The 21,937-nt window shown below is 29.3% G+C and overlaps 1 protein-coding gene across 1 annotated transcript; it reads left to right on the top strand.

Moving 5' to 3' along the window:
* Positions 1–17,217: 17,217 nt before the first annotated feature.
* On the top strand, positions 17,218–20,681 carry LOC126847423 (uncharacterized). The gene is made up of 12 exons (XM_050587639.1): positions 17,218–17,268; positions 17,701–17,767; positions 17,831–17,863; positions 17,958–18,020; positions 18,327–18,380; positions 18,753–18,797; positions 18,871–18,897; positions 19,055–19,105; positions 19,271–19,300; positions 19,525–19,614; positions 19,990–20,073; positions 20,372–20,681. Exons 2-12 carry the CDS (start codon positions 17,707–17,709, stop codon positions 20,614–20,616), a joined length of 783 nt encoding a protein of 260 aa, XP_050443596.1. The 5' UTR covers positions 17,218–17,268; positions 17,701–17,706; the 3' UTR covers positions 20,617–20,681.
* Positions 20,682–21,937: the final 1,256 nt, after the last annotated feature.

The following is a 21,937-nucleotide window of genomic DNA, read 5'->3' as shown; positions in this document are numbered from 1 at the left end:
ATCGAACTAAGAAGTGGAAAATAAAAAAATATAGTTTAAAAAAACTAAAAAACACGCTTAAATAGTAAAATAAACTAAAAAGTAGAAAATAATTTTCAATATAGAAATCAATTAATAAAAAATAAATAGTATTATTGTGAAAAAAGCGTGGGGTGCTACATATATCAGTTCTTGAAAAGCGCCCCACACTTTTTTCACAATATTACTATTTATTTTTTATTAATTGATTTCTATATTGAAAATTATTTTCTACTTATTAGTTTATTTTACTATTTAAGCGTGTTTTTTAGTTTTTTTAAACAATATTTTTTTGATAGTAACTTTTAAAACTTAAACGGTAACGTATATATTTGATTAACTTTTTAATTTGAGAATAACGTACGAAAAATGTTGACTGGTCGATCCCAATGATTGCGTGTTTTGACTCAGAACGCCCCATATATATTATATATAGAAATTATATTAGAAACATTTTAATCTGCATTTTATTTTTTTACTAATTAAAGACCCGGGAGTCTTATTTCTTTTGGTGTAGTGAAAAGTTTGATTTACCAGAAATAATCAAGTCGAGGCAAACATTGTAAATGCTTGTCGGGTGCATCTAATAATAACGAGAACCTGAAATTAAAAACTGCACTAAAATGAGTCAAATATAAACTATAGAAAAGTGCAATTGTGATAAAGTTGGTTTTATTAGAATACAGTTTTTAGTACATTTTGTATACGACATTATTAAGTGAATTAACACAGTGGTAGAATACGTGTATTTGTTTTGTCTACGAACCTGATTGCAAACACGGTATGTCCTTTGTGGATTTGAATTAATGTTGATGGACACGTAGGCTAAGGCTGATAAATAAACTACTCCTTCAAACTTCAATAGTAGATTGATTTTGTGACTGCTGTGACTGGTGAAGAACAACTGATCCAATTGAACTACGCGCATTGCCATATAATTGTTAAGTCGACCTATAGTGGTGAATATTAAAGTTAAGTACCATAAAATATTTAAAGCAATTTTGAAAATACCCAAAGCTTACTTATTTGTTATGCCTAACTCTGAAGTTTTAATAAGTTTTTATAAACGTTTTCTAGAGAATTTTAAACACTGCAGCTCATTATTAATTTAATACCAGTTTTTTCTTAGAAATGCAACGGCGCACTCTAATAAAACATTTATTCTACTTTTAAAAAGTTTTTCGTGTACATTTTTTATTATATCGGTTGACCTAACTTAATTTAAATGTTCATAGATTCCAAGAGGTTGTTTAATAATCTCTAACCATATAGACTACGCAATAAATAGTTGCTTGTGTGTTAAAATTATTTAATATCTTTGTGTATTACATTTCTAAAATTCACTTTTTTCACTCGGAGCACACTCGTACAACACTATTGTGTAGAAAACAAAATATTCGTGAATGACATTGAAATATATCATAAATCATAATGAAAAATAAAGTTTATTTTAATTCAACACGTTACAGATTTGTCAACTCCTTATTTGATCATATATTTATTTATTTTTTTACTTATTGACAATCACAATACGTCATGTTAAATGCATTACTAATAATGTCACAAACGAGTTTAACCCTAAAGGTTTGGGGCATAATTTTGTTATTCTCTGGCGAAGTGATACAAATTTGTTTGAAAATACGACCCACACTCACAGTCTACATCTAAAAGTTAAAAATATTGAAATTATTGTTTGACCAGAAAATATTTTAGAAGAATAAAGCAAATTTAAACACTAAAACATGCATTAAAGCTATTTGCATTTTTAGGAAAATGCGTTATTACTTTCGGATGGAACTTCAGGAGCCATAATTTCTATAGCATATATACAGGGTAATTCTTTTATTATGAACCAGTCAATATCAATAATACTTAGAAATGTTTTCCTTATATCTCTTGTACGTATTTAAAGTAAGGACCACTTTTAGGAGGACCGCATAAGTGTTAAAGAATAAAGTAAAATATATAATTAAAAAACAATAAACCATGCTTTAAGCAGTTACCATTTGCGAAGTGTGCTCTATAAATATACGCAGGTGTAGTAGCGCCCTAAGGTAAACATACGCATTTTGTATTCGATATACGTTTGCAACATGTTTGTATATTCGCAAATAATAACCTCAATAAGTTTCAGGTAGCGTACGATTACAACTAAACTTAGTAGTTATTTTTATTTAAAGAAAAAAATAATACAGTGATATTTAAATAAAATGTTTTCCGGTGTGTCAAATGGCTTTATGATGTTGTTAATAATCAGTAATTGGCAGATGTTTTTATCGTGTAACGACAATGAAGATCTAATTTTTAGACTCAATGCCATACTAAGTAATCCTGGGTGGAAGCGGATCGACCATATCAAAGGAAAACACCAGTGCTCTACAAATTCATTTTCTGGCATTGATCTGTTTATACCCATCGAAGAGCCTGATAACTTTTACGTAACCGACGAAAATGTCAACGATAAATACTTGATGACGGCTCGTTTGATTGAATGTGTGTACGCACAGGCTATCTTAGATTATTTATCCTTCATTCTATTTATTGTACACGAAAGCTCATGTGAGGCAAAACGTGTGAGTACTACACTCCGTAAGAGAAGGCATCGCCAAAAAGCAAACTTAATACTTAGAGCTAAACCTGATTTCAACTATGACAGATTTTGGTATATGCTTGATTTAGCGTGGGGCCAAATAGTAAACAGTCATATGATGTTCGACTGTATAATCGAAGCGTTGAGTTTTCTTGACGAATCGTTGAATAATTTACGTGAAGGCCCGGATTCAAATATAGACCTTATAAAGAGAAGTGTCCTTTTTATCCGTAACGTGAAGCAATTTTTAAAACAATACAACGAGGAAAACCATTATACATACAATCCGAAAATTTCAAGAATTCCCATTATATGGAAGCGGTTGTATAATACTAATATAGTAAACAAATTGATGCTTTTTACAAATGGAAACTGCGTAATGTTGCAAACCGCCAACACAAACGAACCTCACACTTCAAGTTTGCATCAGGCCAGCATGTTTCATTCCGTTGAAGACGCTCAATTAGAAATCGAAAATCTCATTGACAAGGTCATTAATAATTACTACCGAGAATTAGGTTTCTCGAAAGAAGAAAAACTGGCGGAAAATCTCGAAACATAATTGTTTGTTTTTCATATGATAATGGATATCAAATTATTGTTATAAATGTTATATTTAAATATAGATTGTCTTAATAATGTAATACTGCGGTTGTCTTTTAAAAATTATGTCAATTATATCAATGTTGTCGACGGCTTGTATAAAGCTGTACGAGGTTTGTATCACACAAATTTCAGCCAACAAATTCATACTATGTTAAGAAGTATGGTGCGCATAACGAAAGCCTAAAACTTGTAAGTGTTCCTAACTCAACAACATATTTAAATGTGCGTTTTCTGTTTACAACATTGAAATACGAAATTTGTTAAATATTCGTATCATATAAAAAATTATGATAGAGAATATTAGCCAAGAAGAAGTCGAAGGAACCATAGTCAGCTATTGTCAGCCTTACACTATTATTATTACATATTTGATACTTTCTGGCAAATATCTATCATTACAAATTATAATTCTTAATTAATCGCTCCAATCGATTAAAAATTAAAAAAAAGATTTTAGCCATAGTAAAAGATCTACAAATTCTTTTTCTGGCATTGATCTGTTTATACCCATCGAAGAGCCTGATAACTTTTACGTAACCGACGAAAATGTCAACGATAAATACTTGATGACGGCTCGTTTGATTGAATGTGTGTACGCACAGGCTATCTTAGATTATTTATCCCTCATTCTATTAATTGTCCACGAAAGCTCATGTGAGGCAAAACGTGTGACTAATAAGCTCCGTTGTCGAAGGTATCGCCAAAAAGGCTATGAGGCAAAAGCTAAAGGATCTCTTTTGAATTATGACAGATTTTGGTATTTCCTTGATATAGCGTTGGGTCAAATAAAAAAAAGTCGCGAGATGTTTGACTGCATAATAGATGCGATGAGTTTTCTAGACAAATCGTTGGATAAATTACGTGAAGGCCCGGATTCAAATATAGAGCTTATAAAGAGAAGTGTCCTTTTTATCAGTAACGTAAAGCAATTTTTACAACAATACAACGATCAAAACCATTATACATACAATCCGAAAATTTCAAGAATACCCGTCATCTGGAAGAGGTTCTTTAAATGTCATATGATAAACAAATTGATGCTTTTTACAAATGGAAACTGCGAAATGTTGCAAACCGCCCACACAAACGAACCTCAGACTTCAAGTTTGCATAGGGCCAGCATTGATCATTCCATTGAAGACGCTCAACTAAAAATCGAAAATCTCATAAACAAGGTCATTAATAATTACTACCGAGAATTAGGTTTCCCGAAAGAAGAAAAACTGACGGAAAATCTCGAAACATAATTAGTTGTAACTAGTATTTTTATGGATATCAAATAATTTTGTTATAAATATTATCTTTAAATATAGATTGTCATAATAATCTAATACTGCGGTTATCTATTAAAAATTATGTCAATTATATCAATGTTGTCGACGGCTTGTATAAAGCTGTACAAGGTTTGTATCACATAAATTTCGGCAAACAAATTCATACTATGTTAAGAAGTATGGTGCGTCTAACGAAAGCCTAACATTTTTAAGTATTCCTAATTCAACAACATATTGAAATGTGCGTTTTTTGTTTACAACATTGAAATACGAAATTCGTATAATATTTGTATCATATAAAAAAATATGTTAGAGAATATTAGCCATGAAGAAGTCGAAGGAACCATAGTCAGTCCGAAAAATTGGTAAATTAACTAAAAATATAACCAGCGCAAATACTAGATCATGAATTTACGAACTACCGCTTAAAAAACTTGTAATAAGTATTACAAAGTGTTTTACTTTAGTATGAAAGTAAAACACAATTAGATTAATAAAAGTAATAATATTCGCTAACGTCTATTATGAAAGCCAAATTACACGAATGACATGTGGTACCGGTGTAGCACTCATGTATGGTAGACAATCCCTCTTTTGAACTTCTATTTCTAAAAAAAGTAATAAAATCTTTTTCTGTTACTTCTAAAAATTATTTAAATAGTTATATTTAATAATAAATGAACAAATGGTCGGAAAAAATTGTGCATGCTTTAAAAAATAAACAAAAAATATAATACGGTCCTTTACACGAAAAAGGAACTATGTTGTCAATGGACGACGAGTTCCTGAAAATTGAACGAAATGAGTTGAACGTGTTCCTTCCAAGCACTGTATAAATATATTATTTTAATATTACTTCATGTCAAAGTGAAATTTAATTTATTTTGTTTGTGACGTTAAACTAAAAGTATTAATCTAATTATAAATAATATATAGTTATGTGTAGCTTATAACTGGAGTCTGATCGATAATTTGGGTGGAAGATTCAACAAAATAGTTTGAATTTTTACTGAAGTCGTAAAAATGACTAATGAATAAAAGAAAAAGGACATGATAATTGTTATATGATATTTACTAGTATTTATTTGAATCCAAACTATTCTTAATCTTGAGCTGTTAACATTTTTGATAATTTGTTAACATAAAATTAAAAATTAAATTCTTTTAGCTCGAAGAGCACGCTCCCGTTTTCCATATGCAGAAGATGTTTTAATAGTGAATGGTACTCATGCAAATTCTCGCATATATGTCGACAGGCTGGGATACAGTTACCATAGCCAAAAGACCACTGCAAATCAAAGGTTATATTAAGAAATATAACATTTATACTTATTTTTTTATTATATTTAAGTAAAATATTTACCTATTATTGTTAAATTTTTGTAGACAACTAAGATGTATCCATTTACCCAAAACCGATGTCGTGGAAGAGCAAGCGTGCGATTAGACAATATACATTTTCGGTCAACAAGACCGCACACTTGTGTCTTACAAGAAATAGATGCAAATGACAACAGGTCACTGTTTCTTCAAAGATTACGGAAAAGGGCTATGGAGCAAATAAACCATAGGGTTATTATTAACCAAGAAGTTTTGAGGTATGTAATAAAAAAAAAATGCTATATCTTAATCACTTTGTTATAGTACAGTAGATGTATATTTATGTAATGCAGATAATACATTTTAAATTTAATCAAAAACTGTGAATAAGGATTTTGATTAATTTAATTATTTTACCATAGATTAACTAATAGGTAGTACTTAGTTTATTATAGAACTTTAGACCAAATAATTAGTATATTTAGTAGATATTTAGTTATTAGCGATCTTACATTAGCATGCACAATCATGTTATATTGTAATTTCAAAAAAAAAAAAAATTATCATAGAAAAAATTTGATTCAAAACTTTTAGTAAATAATATTTGGTGAAATATTAGAAAATATAGCCTATAAAACAAAAATGACACTTTTCAACATTAACGTTAATATTGAAATTCGTCACTTTTTATTGCAATACCAGGTATTTTTTTAATATTTTTTTATTACGGCTTGGTTTTCTGCAACACCGATTTCATACAAAATTCGAGACACAATTTTATTCGTGCACCTATTGTAGCGGCTGATGGAACTCATCTTGTGTCCCTTTCACGCACAAATAAGAATCGCACAATTATTTACTGTGCATATATATCTACAATGAAATGGTAACATGATATACTTTAATAAACAACTATTTAACTAATGTTTTCCATAAGTTGCTCTATTTAGTTATTTTACATAGCTGAGAGGAGTGGCCGAGTGGGTAAGGCGGCAATGTGTTAGCGCTCATTGTTTTTCCTGAATGGAACAAATTGGATGCAATTTCCATTTTTCACAGGTTGAGTTAGATTAATGCTATAAAAACTATAAAATATGAATAACACGATTTGTAAGTTTAATTTTTTGTACATTTATTACTGGTAATAGGCCGTACTAAGACACGTCAGACATATAGGCCTAGTCGCATTAATTAGAGAAAATGAGACTGCTAGACATATTTTGAGATTGGCATACGATTATTAAAAGTAAACCACAATTTTTTAAATTTTCTATTTTAATACGTCTTACGAACAACTATATAAATTAGTTGATGGCACTGGCTCATTTACCTCCTCAGCCAAACGATATTGGCGGATTTTCTATACCGGAAGGCTTTTTAATGGTAAGATTAACCCTTTTAGGCTATGTTGGCATACGGCCACCCTCGTGATCTTTCTATGGTACGCAAGTGCATAACAATCTATAGGCTAGAATATATAATTGTTTATTATTTTACCATGAGGTGTAGAAGATATTACTAGAATCGAAATGACCCAAACTTTAAATAGAATTTTCATAATATTAATTTTGAGAGGAAATGAGTGTACTACATTGTCAAATATAACTTTATTTTGATCTTTTACTATGGCTAAAATCTTTTTTTTAATTTTTAATCGATTGGAGCGATTAATTAAGAATTATAATTTGTAATGATAGATATTTGCCAGAAAGTATCAAATATGTAATAATAATAGTGTAAGGCTGACAATAGCTGACTATGGTTCCTTCGACTTCTTCTTGGCTAATATTCTCTATCATAATTTTTTATATGATACGAATATTTAACAAATTTCGTATTTCAATGTTGTAAACAGAAAACGCACATTTAAGTATGTTGTTGAGTTAGGAACACTTACAAGTTTTAGGCTTTCGTTATGCGCACCATACTTCTTAACATAGTATGAATTTGTTGGCTGAAATTTGTGTGATACAAACCTCGTACAGCTTTATACAAGCCGTCGACAACATTGATATAATTGACATAATTTTTAAAAGACAACCGCAGTATTACATTATTAAGACAATCTATATTTAAATATAACATTTATAACAATAATTTGATATCCATTATCATATGAAAAACAAACAATTATGTTTCGAGATTTTCCGCCAGTTTTTCTTCTTTCGAGAAACCTAATTCTCGGTAGTAATTATTAATGACCTTGTCAATGAGATTTTCGATTTCTAATTGAGCGTCTTCAACGGAATGAAACATGCTGGCCTGATGCAAACTTGAAGTGTGAGGTTCGTTTGTGTTGGCGTTTTGCAACATTACGCAGTTTCCATTTGTAAAAAGCATCAATTTGTTTACTATATTAATTTTATACAACCGCTTCCATATAATGGGAATTCTTGAAATTTTCGGATTGTATGTATAATGGTTTTCCTCGTTGTATTGTTTTAAAAATTGCTTTACGTTACGGATAAAAAGGACACTTTTCTTTATAAGGTCTATATTTGAATCCGACTGGCCTTCACGTAAATTATTCAACGATTCGTCAAGAAAACTCAACGCTTCGATTATAGAGTCGAACATCATATGACTGTTTACTATTTGGCCCCACGCTAAATCAAGGATATACCAAAATCTGTCATAGTTGAAATCAGGTTTAGCTCTAGGTATTAAGTTTGCTTTTTGGCGATGCCTTCTCATACGGAGTGTAGTACTCACACGTTTTGCCTCACATGAGCTTTCGTGTACAATAAATAGAATGAAGGATAAATAATCTAAGATAGCCTGTGCGTACACACATTCAATCAAACGAGCCGTCATCAAGTATTTATCGTTGACATTTTCGTCGGTTACGTAAAAGTTATCAGGCTCTTCGATGGGTATAAACAGATCAATGCCAGAAAATGAATTTGTAGAGCACTGGTGTTTTCCTTTGATATGGTCGATCCGCTTCCACCCAGGATTACTGAGTATGGCATTGAGTCTAAAAATTAGATCTTTATTGTTGTTACACGATAACGACATCTGCCAATTACTGATTACTAATAACATCATAAAGCCATTTGACACACTGTAAAACATTTTGTTTAAATATCACTGTATTATTTTTTTTCTTTAAATAAAAATAACTACTAAGTTTAGTTGTAATCGTACGCTAGGTGAAACTTATTGAGGTTGCTATTTGCGAATCATACAAACATGTTGCAAACGTATATCGAAAACAAACGGTATGTTCATCTTAAGGCGCCTGTATACCTGCGTGATTAAGGTCGAATTCAACTAACTCTACTTCACAAACACCTACTAATAATAATTTTTAAATTGTGCCACGATCTATGCCTTGAAAATATTATGAAGAATTCAAATGTGGTTTCAAAACTTTAACCAAAGCATTCGTAGGATCAGTAAGATCAATACAATCAGTTGAATCATACAAACAAGTTTCAAACGTTTATCGCAAATAAATATATAGTTTTACCTTAAGGGGGCCTCTACACCTACGTATATTTGGTCGAAATCACTCATTATACTTCAAAAGTACTGTTCCTGAGAATAATCCGATTTGGTTTATTTTAAAATTGGTTGGCAACGCTGACTGTTGTTATGCCGTTGAATATACACCGTGAAATAGTTCCGCTAAAAACTAATCGCGTAAATATACTATAACTGTAATTATTATTATAAGGAATTAAAATTGCATGAAAGTACATTTGTTCCTATGGAAATTAAAGCATTTCAATTTTACCATAAAGCATTGGCTATAATAATTTAAATTGTTTGTTAAAAAGCATATTTAAAAAAAATTTATTAGACAATTGCAGTATCAGATTATTAAGAAAATCATTATTTATTAATAATATATATAATTGTATAATTTCGGAATACAAAAAATTTACGTTAAGTTAGTTCCCCCAGTTTTTATTCTTTTAGGAAACCTAATGCTCGGTAGTAGTTATTGATGACCTTGTTTATGGGATTTTCAATTTCTAATCGACCATCTTTAAAGGAATGAATAATGCACGTCTGATGCACACTTAAAGTCTGAGGTTCATTTGTATTTGCGGTTTATAGTATTAAGCAGTATTCATTTGTAAGAACAATTAATTTATTTACTATATGAAATATGAAATATTTTTCCAGTATTTGGGAAATCCTCCAAGTAAACGAATTTTATTTATTACGGTTTTCGTTGTTGTAATTTTTGCTTCAATTAGCGGATTAGAAAGACACTTCTCTTTATAAGCTCCATGTTTGAATTATAATTGGTATTGGACGGTAACCTTTATTGAATGTAAATATATAAGAGTATATGCATTTTCATTGATATGTAACTGTTTTATAATTTTTTTAAAAGTTGCACACTCTATGGACACCTTATATTATATCTGTTTTTATTGTAATCAATTAAAAAATTCAAAGAAAAATCAATTGGACATTTTTCGTAGATCGTTAAATTGACTGGAAGAGTTACAGACACTTTCACGCCCTCGACAGAGATATATAGATGGAGTGCTAAAGGATATAGAAATAATGGCAAAGAATGTCGACAGTCGAAATCAATATTGTACTATACGATAAAAATATAGAGTATTTGTTTAAATCATTACATATGTAAGAAAATATAAAATAAATCTTGACTAAAACTGTTTATTAAAAAATAGTTTAAAACTATTTATAGCTTGGATATCAATGAACTATGAAAATATTCTTTATATATAATAATAATTGTTTTATAACATTTTAGAAGACTTATACAATTGATGCCTGGTCTAAATAAGCATATTAGTTTGTGACATTTTCATGTCTTAGCTCTGGCACATAACCGAAAAAAACGTTCTTTACACAAGCGTTACAAAAGCGTTACAGGTGGTAGGATATAGGGGTGGGAGATAGGGGCTGAAAGATAGGGGTGGAAGATAGGGGTGTAAGATAGGGTGGGAGATAGGGGTGGGAGATAGGGTGGGAGATAGGGGTTGGAGATAGGGGTAGAAGATAGGGTAGGAGATAAGGGTAATAGATAAGAGATATGTTGTACGTTCAACGTTCAAATTAGAACTAAATGATAAATTCAAAATAGTTTAAGGGCCCAAATTCTCTATGAATTGTTTTAAGCCAGATATTAAACACTACAATATTAGCCAAAAACTTAATGTTTTAATATACTAGCTTGTTACTGCTTCTTGTACTATATCATTATCTATAATTCCACCACTACTCTAAACTTATTCGGTACTTCAACGAGGCATGAAAATGCTCTTTCGTGATTACAGACTCGACTGAAAAACTTTTTTAAGTTGTTTTACAGGAATATCTATGTCATCGGTACTTACACGATACCATATGCCATCGATTTCCCTATACACCTGTTCAGAGTGTGTATTTGTAACGGTACAAGTTTTATTATCTTCACTATGCAAAACTAATAATTGATGTTTGGACATTTTGTAACAAAGAACTATGCTTTTTCTAAAAAACAAAAACTACAATTTTTTATAATTTGACAGATTCAGCTTAAACTAAAGCATGAACAATTTTTCCCGATCATTTGTTCATTTATTATTAAATACAATTATTTAAATCATTTTGAGAAGTAAGAGAAAAAGATTTTATTACTTTTCTTTAGAAGTCAAAAGTTCAAATGAAGGATTTTCCAACGTACAAGAGTGCTACACCGGCACCACATGTCATTCGTGTAATTTGGGTTTCATAATGAACGTCAGCGAATATTATTACTTTTATTAATCTAATTGTGTTTTACTTTCATACTAGACTATAAAACTTTGTAATACTTATTACAAGTTTTTTAAGCGGTAGTTCGTTAATTCATGATCTAGTATATGAGCTGGTTATATTTTTAGTTAATTTACCAATTTTTCTTGCTGACTATGGTTCCTTTAACTTCTTCATGGCTAACATTCTCTAACATATTTTTTTATATGATACAAGTAATATACGAATTTTGTATTTCAATGTTGTAAACAGAAAACGCACATTTAAATATGTTGTTGAATTAGGAACACTTAAAAATGTTAGGCTTTCGTTAGACGCACCATACTTCTTAACATAGTATGAATTTGTTTGCCGAAATTTATGTGATACAAACCTTGTACAGCTTTATACAAGCCGTCGACAACATTGATATAATTGACATAATTTTTAATAGATAATCGCAGTATTAGATTAATATGACAATCTTTATTTAAATATAACACTTATAACAAAATTATTTGATATCCATAAAAATACAAGTTACAAACAATTATGTTTCGAGATTTTCCGTCAGTTTTTCTTCTTTCGGGAAACCTAATTCTCGGTAGTAATTATTGATAACCTTGTTTATGAGATTTTCGATTTCTAATTGAGCGTCTTCAACGGAATGAACAATGCTGGCCCGATGCAAACTTGAAGTCTGAGGTTCGTTTGTGTGGGCGGTTTGCAACATTTCGCAGTTTCCATTTGTAAAAAGCACCAATTTGTTTACTATATTACATTTAAACAACCGCTTCCATATAACGGGAATTTTTGAAATTTTCGAATTGTATGTATAATGGTTTTCGACGTTGTACTGTTTTAAAAACTGCTTCACGTTACTGATAAAAAGGACACTTTTCTTTATAAGGTCTATATTTGAATCCGGGCCTACACGTAATTTATCCAACGATTTTTCTAGAAAACTCAACGCATTGATTATACAGCCAAACATCTCGTGACTGTTTACTATTTGGCCCCACGCTAAATCAAGCATATACCAAAATCTGTCATAGTTGAAATCCGGTTTAGATCTAGGTTTTTTTGTTAGGTTTGCTTTATGGCGATGCTTTCTCATACGGAGTATAGTACTCACTCGTTTTGCCTCACATGAGCCTTCGTGTACAATAAATAGTATGAAGGATACATATTCTAAGATGGCCTTTGCGTACACACATTCAATCAAACGAGCCGTCATCAAGTATTTATCGTTGACATTTTCGTCGGTTACGTAAAAATTATCGAGCTCTTTAATAGGTATAAGCAGATCAATGCCAGAAAAAGAATTTGTAGAGCACTGGTGTTTTCCTTTTATATGGTCGATCCGATTCCACCCAGGATTACTTAGTATGGCATTGAGTCTAAAAATTAGATCTTCATTGTCGTTACATAATACAAATATCTGCCAATTACTGATTACTAATAACATCATAAAGCCATTTGACACACTGTAAAACATTTTGTTTAAATATCACTGTATAATTTTTTTTTTTAAACAAAAATAACCACTAAGTTTAGTTGTAATCGTTCGCTAGCTGAAACTTATTGAAGTTGTTATTTGCGAATCATACAAACATGTTGTAAACGTATATCGAAAACAAAATGTGTATATTTACCTTAAGGCGCCTGTATACCTGCGTGATTTAGGTCGAATTCAACTAACTCTACTTCACAAACACCTACTAATAATAATTTTAAAATTGTGCCACGATCTATGCCTTGAAAATATTATGAAAAATTTAAATGTGGTTTCAAAACTTTAACCAAGCGTTTGTAGGATCAGTACGATCAATACAATCAGTTGAATTATACAAACATGTTTCAAACGTTTATCGCAAATAAATATATAGTTTTACCTTAAGGGGGCCTCTACACCTACGTATATTTAGTCGAAATCAAATCATTGTACTTCAAAATTACTCTGCCTAAGAATAATCCGATTTGGTTTATTTTAAAATTGGTTGGCAACGCTGACTGTTGTTATGCCGTTGAATATACACCGTGAAACAAATCGCATAAATATACTGCAACTGTAATTATTGTTATGAATTAAAATTTCATGAATGTACATTTGTCCCTATAGAATTTAAAGCATTTCAATTGTACCATAAAGCATTGGCTATAATAATTTAAATTGTTTATTAAAAAGCATATTTTAAAACATTTTTTTAGACAACTGCAGTATTAGAATATTAAGAAAATCATTATTTTTAAATAATATATGTAATTATATAATTTCGGAATACAATTTACGTTAAGTGAATTTCCACCAGTTTTTTTTCTTTCAGGAAACCTAATGCACGGTAGTAGTTATTGATGACCTTGTTTATGAGACTTTCAATTTCTAATTGAGCATCTTCAAAGGAATGAATAATGCACATCTGATGCACACTTAAAGTCTGATGTTCACTTGTATTTGCGGCTTATAGCATTACGCAGTATTCATTTGTAAAAAAAACCAATTTGTTTACTATATGAAATTTGAAATATTTTTCCAGTATTTGGGGAATTCGATAAATAATTTGAAATCAATCTTACTTTGTACAAAATTATCTTTTTCATAAAAAGTACTCATGTTATAAGCAACCTCGAAAATCGCGTCTGTGTTACATATTTTAAAAAATATGTATAAAAAAGTAAAAATTTCAAAATCATAAAAGCTATTTTTTTATAAAAGAGAAATGTTGCCGACTTGTAATGGCCATCTCCCTCTTTAACGTCGCCTCGACTGTGAAAAAAAATGAAATTTTAAATTATTATAAATCTTAGTTATGTATGTTATTGTTTAAAATACAATTATTACTTGTTTCATCTGTTGAAACGTTAACAAAAAACAGAAAAGTTTTATTTTTATCTGTAAACAATAATAAACATAAAATCAATTTTTATTAGTCGTGACCGTAGCCGATAAAGTTTTGGTATTATAAGGCGGTTTCTTTTTAGTAATATTTTTTCATTGACCTGACCCACAATATTTTCCAGACCACTTAATTCATTTTTTTTTATAGCAAGGTAGAAATCTTACTTGAAAGGTACTTAATTGGCAAACATTTTAATTAGGATGCCCTAATGAAGAACAAATTGAATAATCAAAAAAATGTCCAATTAAAATGTATCGTGTAAGATAGTTAGGGTATTTAAAATACAAAATATTACAAGGTTTTTTACTAGGTGGTATATATTTTCAACGTTTTATAAAATATTATTATTAGAGATAAACGAAGCTAATAAGAGCGTCGTCAGTAGACGGCTTCTCTTTTCATACTTTCAATGTTTATAATTTACCTGTGTCATCATGCATACTTATTGTACTATAATTGTATCGATCGTATATGTAAAACAAAGGAGAAAAAAAAAATTATTTTTAGATTTAGCTTTCAATAAAAGCACTACACACAACATTTTCAAGCATCTAAACTTGATAACGCATAATGTTCTAAGAAAAATGTTAAAAATATGCGATTTGTGGCTATTGTAATACAAAATACCTGTGTGTGTTTTTTAATGTTAACGTATATATTTGCTGAACAATTTTACAGATCGGTGACTGTTTTAGAATAATAACTTATTCTAAGATTTCATCTTCTTGTTGTGGGTTACGGCCATCTTTCTCTATCCTCTGCAACTTCTCTCCATTGTACATTTGGTTCTACTGCTTTAACATCTATTTTGATACGATTCTGCCATCGTAAACGCGGTCTACCTAACGGTCTTTTCCCAATCGGATTTTCTTTAATAACCGCCTTAATAAATGAGCCCTCTTTCCTCCAAGCATGCCCAGCCCACATTAATCTTTTCTTTGTAATTTCTGCAATAATATCTGGTTTTTGAAACAAGTTCTTCAATTCATCATTGTGGCGTATCCTCCATTCCCCAGTGTCAGAATCGATACATGGTCCATAAATTCTTCTTAGAATTTTCCGTTCAAACACTGCAAGTCTTGTTTCTTCTACCTTTTGTTAGAGTCCATATCTCAGAACCATATAAAACTACTGGTCTTATCAGGGTCATGTACAATTGTATTTTTAATTTTGTTGATAAGATTTTTGAGCCAGACATACTTCTTAGGCCAAAATCACATTTATTTCCCATTTGTATCCTAGTGTCCACCTCCATCTTAAGGTCATTGAAACGTACATGAAACGTAATGAGTAATAATTTTTTAGGAACTACTTATTTAAAATATGTTTTGTAGTTATAAATATATGGTTTGCTCTCTTATGTGAAACCTGTGGTATTCCTATATCATTTTTTAGCTGAATTTAGAAAATATGCAGAACACACAACACTCCAGATGCCATTTAACATCTCGGAAGCTCTCAGCCCAAATCCACATCAAATTTGTACATCATAAACTTTAAATAATAATGTTGTATTAGCAAAATAACATACTTGAAGACTATATGTTCCCTGTAAAACTGTATTTTCATTGTTGTTTAAATTGGTAGGTAAACAAAATAATGAAATTTGTTTAAAATCTGCTAAACTAAGTTATTCAGCTACCTTTAAAGACAAATCTTTTATATTTATCTGTAAAAATAAATGTTTATTATTAAAATATCAAAATATGTCCAACTGATGAGTAAAAAAAATCTGTATCTATCTTGTGTTATTATGGATCCTAGGTATTTAAAATGTGGCGCTCTCTTAAACTTATGGTGTTCTACTTCTATAACCTCTCCTTGTCGGTATTCTCTACTTCTTCGCCCAATTATGACATACTCCGTTTTACTTACCTAACCAACCTTACTTCACATGCTTTGTGTTTTTTTGAAATGTTAGCAAGGCTCTATTATTTTAACATCCCCATCCCCATCCAAAATTATTTGATAATTGTATAAAAATTAGAGTAACACAATTGCATTTCTATGCAAATTTATCAGTAATATAAATCATAGATTTTTATCAAAAATATAAATGGGATTTATTTCTTAACAAGTATCACTATAGTCATGCTTGATTTATCTAATGATTGTGTTTTATTCTTATTGTCACGTTTGCTTCAGTTCAGCCCTATTATTTTCTTCTATTTTGTTCAATAATGTCAGTTATATTATTCCCGACATAATAGTACAGATGTTTAATGTTTTTTCTACCTCAAACTCCTGTTCATAACTGAATAAAAAATTCAATCTAATATCATACATTTGGTAAATGTTAATTTCAGATCTTATAAATCTCAATTTTATGATTCATTTAATAGTATCACCTGGTAATAATTTGTAACGAATATTATGAAAATATTTCCACACACATGTTAGGTTCAATCACAACATACATATGTTCAATATGTTATGGGTTCATATGGTTCCTATCTCCTGACAAATTTTCAACTAAAAGGTCTTAAAATTTCACACAATGAGAAACAAATACCACCCTCCGTCGGGGGGGGGGGGGGTAAGATATAAGTATAGTTTAAATATTGCCGTAACCCATATTAAAAATTTATTTGACAGTTCTCTAATGTAAATATTAGATGTTTGAGTAATTGTTTAACCTAAATCTAAGAACAACAAAGTATAGAATATACGTCGGAGAATTGTCTGTAGATGATGAATCATACCTACCAAAAAAAAAAAATGAACCAGCTGTGTAAACACAATAGGTACGCTGCAAAAACACACAAGGTCACTAAAATACGAAGGTACCCAATTACAAGTCGTAAAAAAATAATTTTCAAACCATTGTCTAAGATATACTAACGGTCCAATAATTTAAGTAAGTATTAAACTCCAAATAATAAATTGAATTTAGTATGGTATGTTTTCTTGAGTGCTAACTACAATAAACATATTTTTTAAAACGTTAAATATTTAGTTAAATACCTTCTTATAATTTATATTTTAAATACAGAAGTACAACCTAGCTATTTACACAAAACATTAATATTTAACAGAGAATTAAAAAAAAATATATATATTAGGGTCACCTGACTACAATTTTGGCCAATAAACTACCTTTCTAGTTAGTTTTTTACCTTGCTATTAAAAAAAATCAATTAACGGTTTAGGAAATAAAGTATGTATAGTAAAATAATTTCAAAAAATATATCAAAATATAAAACTACAGCCTTGTAATACCACCACTTGCGCATCTCTGGTGGCGTCTATGACTAATAAAAGTAGATTTTATGTTTATTATTGTTTACAGATAAAAATGAAACTTTTCTGTTTTTTACTATCGTTTGTCTTTGTTAATGTTTCAACGGACGAACCAAGTAATTATTTTATTTTTAACAATGTCATGCATATTAGGTAAGATGTAAAACATTTTTTTACAGTTGAGGAGTATAGGAAGCAAATTGCCATTACAAGTCGGTAACATTTCTATTTTATAAAAAAAAATAGCTTTTTCAATTTAGAAATATTAACGTTTTTATAAATTTTCTTTTAAATTATGTAATACAGACACACTCATCGAGATTGCTCATAATATGAATAATTGTACTGTAGAAGATAACTTTATATCAAGTAAAATTTACATTACATTAATTAACTTATACATACATAATTGTTAAGGAATCTGTAAATAAAAATCAATTATAGTTTTGATAAACTGTTTAAAAAAGTGCAGTCGTTATGTAAAACAAGAGTACTGAATATTGTGCAAATAAGTTCTGAAAGTAAAATCCTTTTATAAGCACACTTAGCATATAGTCAATGTTTGAGTATGGAATAATTTTATTTTGAAGATTTATAAATACATATATATATTGACAACAATTTATTTAATTTTAATCTTTTATTGTGACTAAAATCGTTATATGTTTTTTCTAGATGGATTGGAGTATCTAATTAAAAACATAGTTTTTAAAGATGTATATTTATTCGGTAGTAACAACTATATAATACTTAAAAAAATAAAGATTAAAGTTTCTAGTAGAAAAAAGTGTTTAATAATTGTATAAAAATTTGAGTAACACAAATGCATTTGTATGCACATTTATCAGTGATATAAATCATAGATTTTTATCAAAAATACAAATGGAATCTTTTTGTAACAATTATCACTATAGTCATGCTTGATTCATCTAATAATTATGTTTTATTCTAATTGCCACGTTTGCTTCAACTCAGCCACAATGATATCATTTATTTTATTTAATAATATGTAAATTACAGATGTTTTTTTCTACTTCAAACTCTGTCTTCCTGTTTTTAATAGAAAAGAAAATTTATAAATTTGTGTAATGTTATTTCCAGATCTTATAAATCTCAATTTCATGAATCATGTAATAGTATCACCTGGTAATAATTTGTATTGCATATTATGGATATATTTCTACACAGATGTTTAATATTCTCAACGCATTTGTTTTAGATTATCAATGTAGTGACAGCATACGAGGTAACCATGCATTTATAATTTTATATTATACTTACACATATATTTGTATATTTAACGCACATAAATTATTTATGAATATATCAGGAACAATATTATGTAAAAAACATATAAGTTTCAAAAATATGTACTGCACAATTGTTTTTGTTATTATTTTTAGGATCTATAAGACTCCAAGAAACTTTGAAACAAGAATTCCTAGATGAATTAAGTAAATATCAAATTAAACATTTTTAAGTGAGCAATTTTCAAAATTGATGATTTCATAATATATTGGTCTTTATATTGTCAGTTTTAGAAATAATGTATTAGATAAGACCAAACTTATTTAACTGTATCTATAATTATTTTATATTTGTTTTATATTATGTTATAGAAATTACTGCTCCTGAAGTCCCATCCGAAAGTAATTGAGCCTTTTTCGATAATCTTAAATAGCTTTAAGGATTGTGTAGAGTTTAAATATGTTTTATTATTTTAATATATTTTAGTAAAACAATAATTTCAATACAATAAAGTTTAAGTTGGACAAAATTATGAATATAATGATTTCTTGACTAGACGAATATAATGCTATTGTGTATCAACTAGATTATTTTTAACAACACGGTCATTTAATATTTTTTTCAGATTTTATAAACTTAGATTTACCACAGCTTGGAGATGCGAGAAGAAGTCTTATTGGAAAAGCATTGAAAAAAATAATTCTCCAAGCATTAGGTGGGTATTTATAAAAAGCTGTAATGTGTTGCAACAGTTTTTGGATTAATAATCCAAAACTGGTTATCGACCAGTTAAAATTTTCAGTACATTTTTGTTAAACTAAAAAGTTAATAGACTATACACGTTAACATTTAAGTTTGGAGAGCTGATATAATAAAAATTAATTTATGAGGGGGTAAGAGGGAGCTGCTCTGCATCGGAGCTATAAAGATAAATTAAATTATTAAACCCTATAAGATAATGAGTGGATCAGCCTGTATAATAAAAATTAATGCAATTCAAATAAAGCAAGAATACTTCATTCGACCTTCAATACTAATGGCAGGGTATAAAAATAAAAATACTAATCGCGTTTTTTGTTAAATTTTGCAGATGTTACAAATTTGACTTCTCTTATTGAAGAAAGAAGACATGCTCCTACAGAGAATTCAAGAAATAGAATCATACGTGCATCAGGTAAGTTTACATATAGAGTTGTCATGACTTTAAAAATATTAGGTATACATATATACATATACCGTATAATATTAGGTCACTATTAACACATAATTTCTACAATTATCATGTCTGCAAGTAGTAAGCGTGGCACCCTGTGACATCTTACTTCTGCTTTTCAATACGGACCACATATATAATGTAACTTTATTTATGACTTTTTGACAAGTCAAGTATTGTTTTGTCTTGCACTAAAAACCAATGTAGTAACTAAAAAGCTGAACTGGTCGAATTATTGTTTTTTTTTTTTAATTTTTAGACAGAAATTTGTATCACGTTTCATCATGTTTGATGTGTCAACTTATAGCATTGTTCTTGTTGACAAAATGTCCAACACATGATGTATTTGCTCTGGTCAATGAAGACGAGAACACTTGTACCATAATAAATAAAAGCTCAATACCCGATACAAGTGTGTACAGAGAAATTAATGGCATATGGTGGCAAGTAAACCCCGACGACATAAATAAACGTGTAGAAACTTTAAAAAATCAAATACGCTAAATTAAACCAGGAACCATTTTTATTTATAATCCTTTAAAAATTATAGAACACAATTGTTATTATATTCAAATAATATTTGCACTGTTCACTAATATTCAAGTATCTGAAAAATATAATCATTATAATACATAATAAATATCTTTATTTATAAAAAAAAGAATCGTTTACACTTTAATAATACAATAAAATAAACAAACATCATAAAATATTGCAATCTCTGCATACCTGATAAAAGTAACTGGATTGCACGTATACTTAACACTTGATCACTGACCCCTTTTTTGCAAAAATACAGTGCCATAAATCACACATTATGTATATCTTGTTAAACGTCTTTGGAATGGTCGTTGATTAAAACTCTTTGTACTCAATATAAATGTACATATTTCCATTACAGTAAACCTTTGTGGTCTGAACTAATGTTTCAAATAAATGGTATTAGAAAAATACCCTAGAAAGTTTATAGAAAATTTTTACACAATTGTTAATTAAGGGAATCCTATATTATATACTCTATGGTTACTAAATGTGTCACAATAAATGTTTTTCAACCAGTATTGTAATTTGGATATTAAAACGTACTAGCTTAAACGTTTATCCTATATTCTTCGATATAACTAAATCAATAACAATATGATACCAAACACACTAGAAACAAATGAACCTGAACAAAAGCTGTTACAGATGTTGTTTCTTTAACGTTCAGGATTAAGTTAGTTAAGTGTTCTGAATTTTAGCGAAAACATACTCATTTATGCCAATTTTTTTAATGCCCGAAAATTACGGGTGGGCTAATAACACTACTAAATTATAAATACAAGACAGTATGATCCTATTATATGTAGATACAACAATTTTTAATGTTAGTTAAATAATAATATGTTCTAATTCCATATTTTAAAATAGTTTTTTAACTTTTATTTTTACACTTTTACTTCTGTTGACCATGTGCACACCATAGGTCTATAATAATACATGTTACAAGATAGCATTCGTATCGGTATTCGGTATGTATATATTATATAGCAGCCAGTAAGCATATTAAATAAATTATCGCAGTTTATAGAATGTACCTATCTTATTATTTTTGTCGCAGTTTGTACAACGTTAAAATTTTTCAAACATTGTAAATAGATATTCTCTAATGTAGATATGTCGAAAATTGTCTGTACATGATGAAACATACAAAAAAAGAAATGAACAAGCTGTGCAAACACAATTGGTACGCTGTAAAAACACATTAGTTTTCTAAATGTTCGGTCGAAATATATAGGTACCCAATTACAAGTCGTAAGAAGACCATTTTCAAACCCTCGTCTAA

The sequence above is a fragment of the Adelges cooleyi genome, unplaced genomic scaffold (genome assembly GCF_023614345.1).
Source record: "Adelges cooleyi isolate 19-005CV unplaced genomic scaffold, UGA_ACOO_1.1 ACOO_flye_CR_arks_rails_tigmint_CR_PRNA_1, whole genome shotgun sequence".
In the NCBI taxonomy this organism is placed as follows: Eukaryota; Metazoa; Arthropoda; class Insecta; order Hemiptera; family Adelgidae; genus Adelges; species Adelges cooleyi.
Note: the sequence above shows the minus strand (reverse complement) of the source record. Positions and strands in the feature narration are given on the sequence as shown.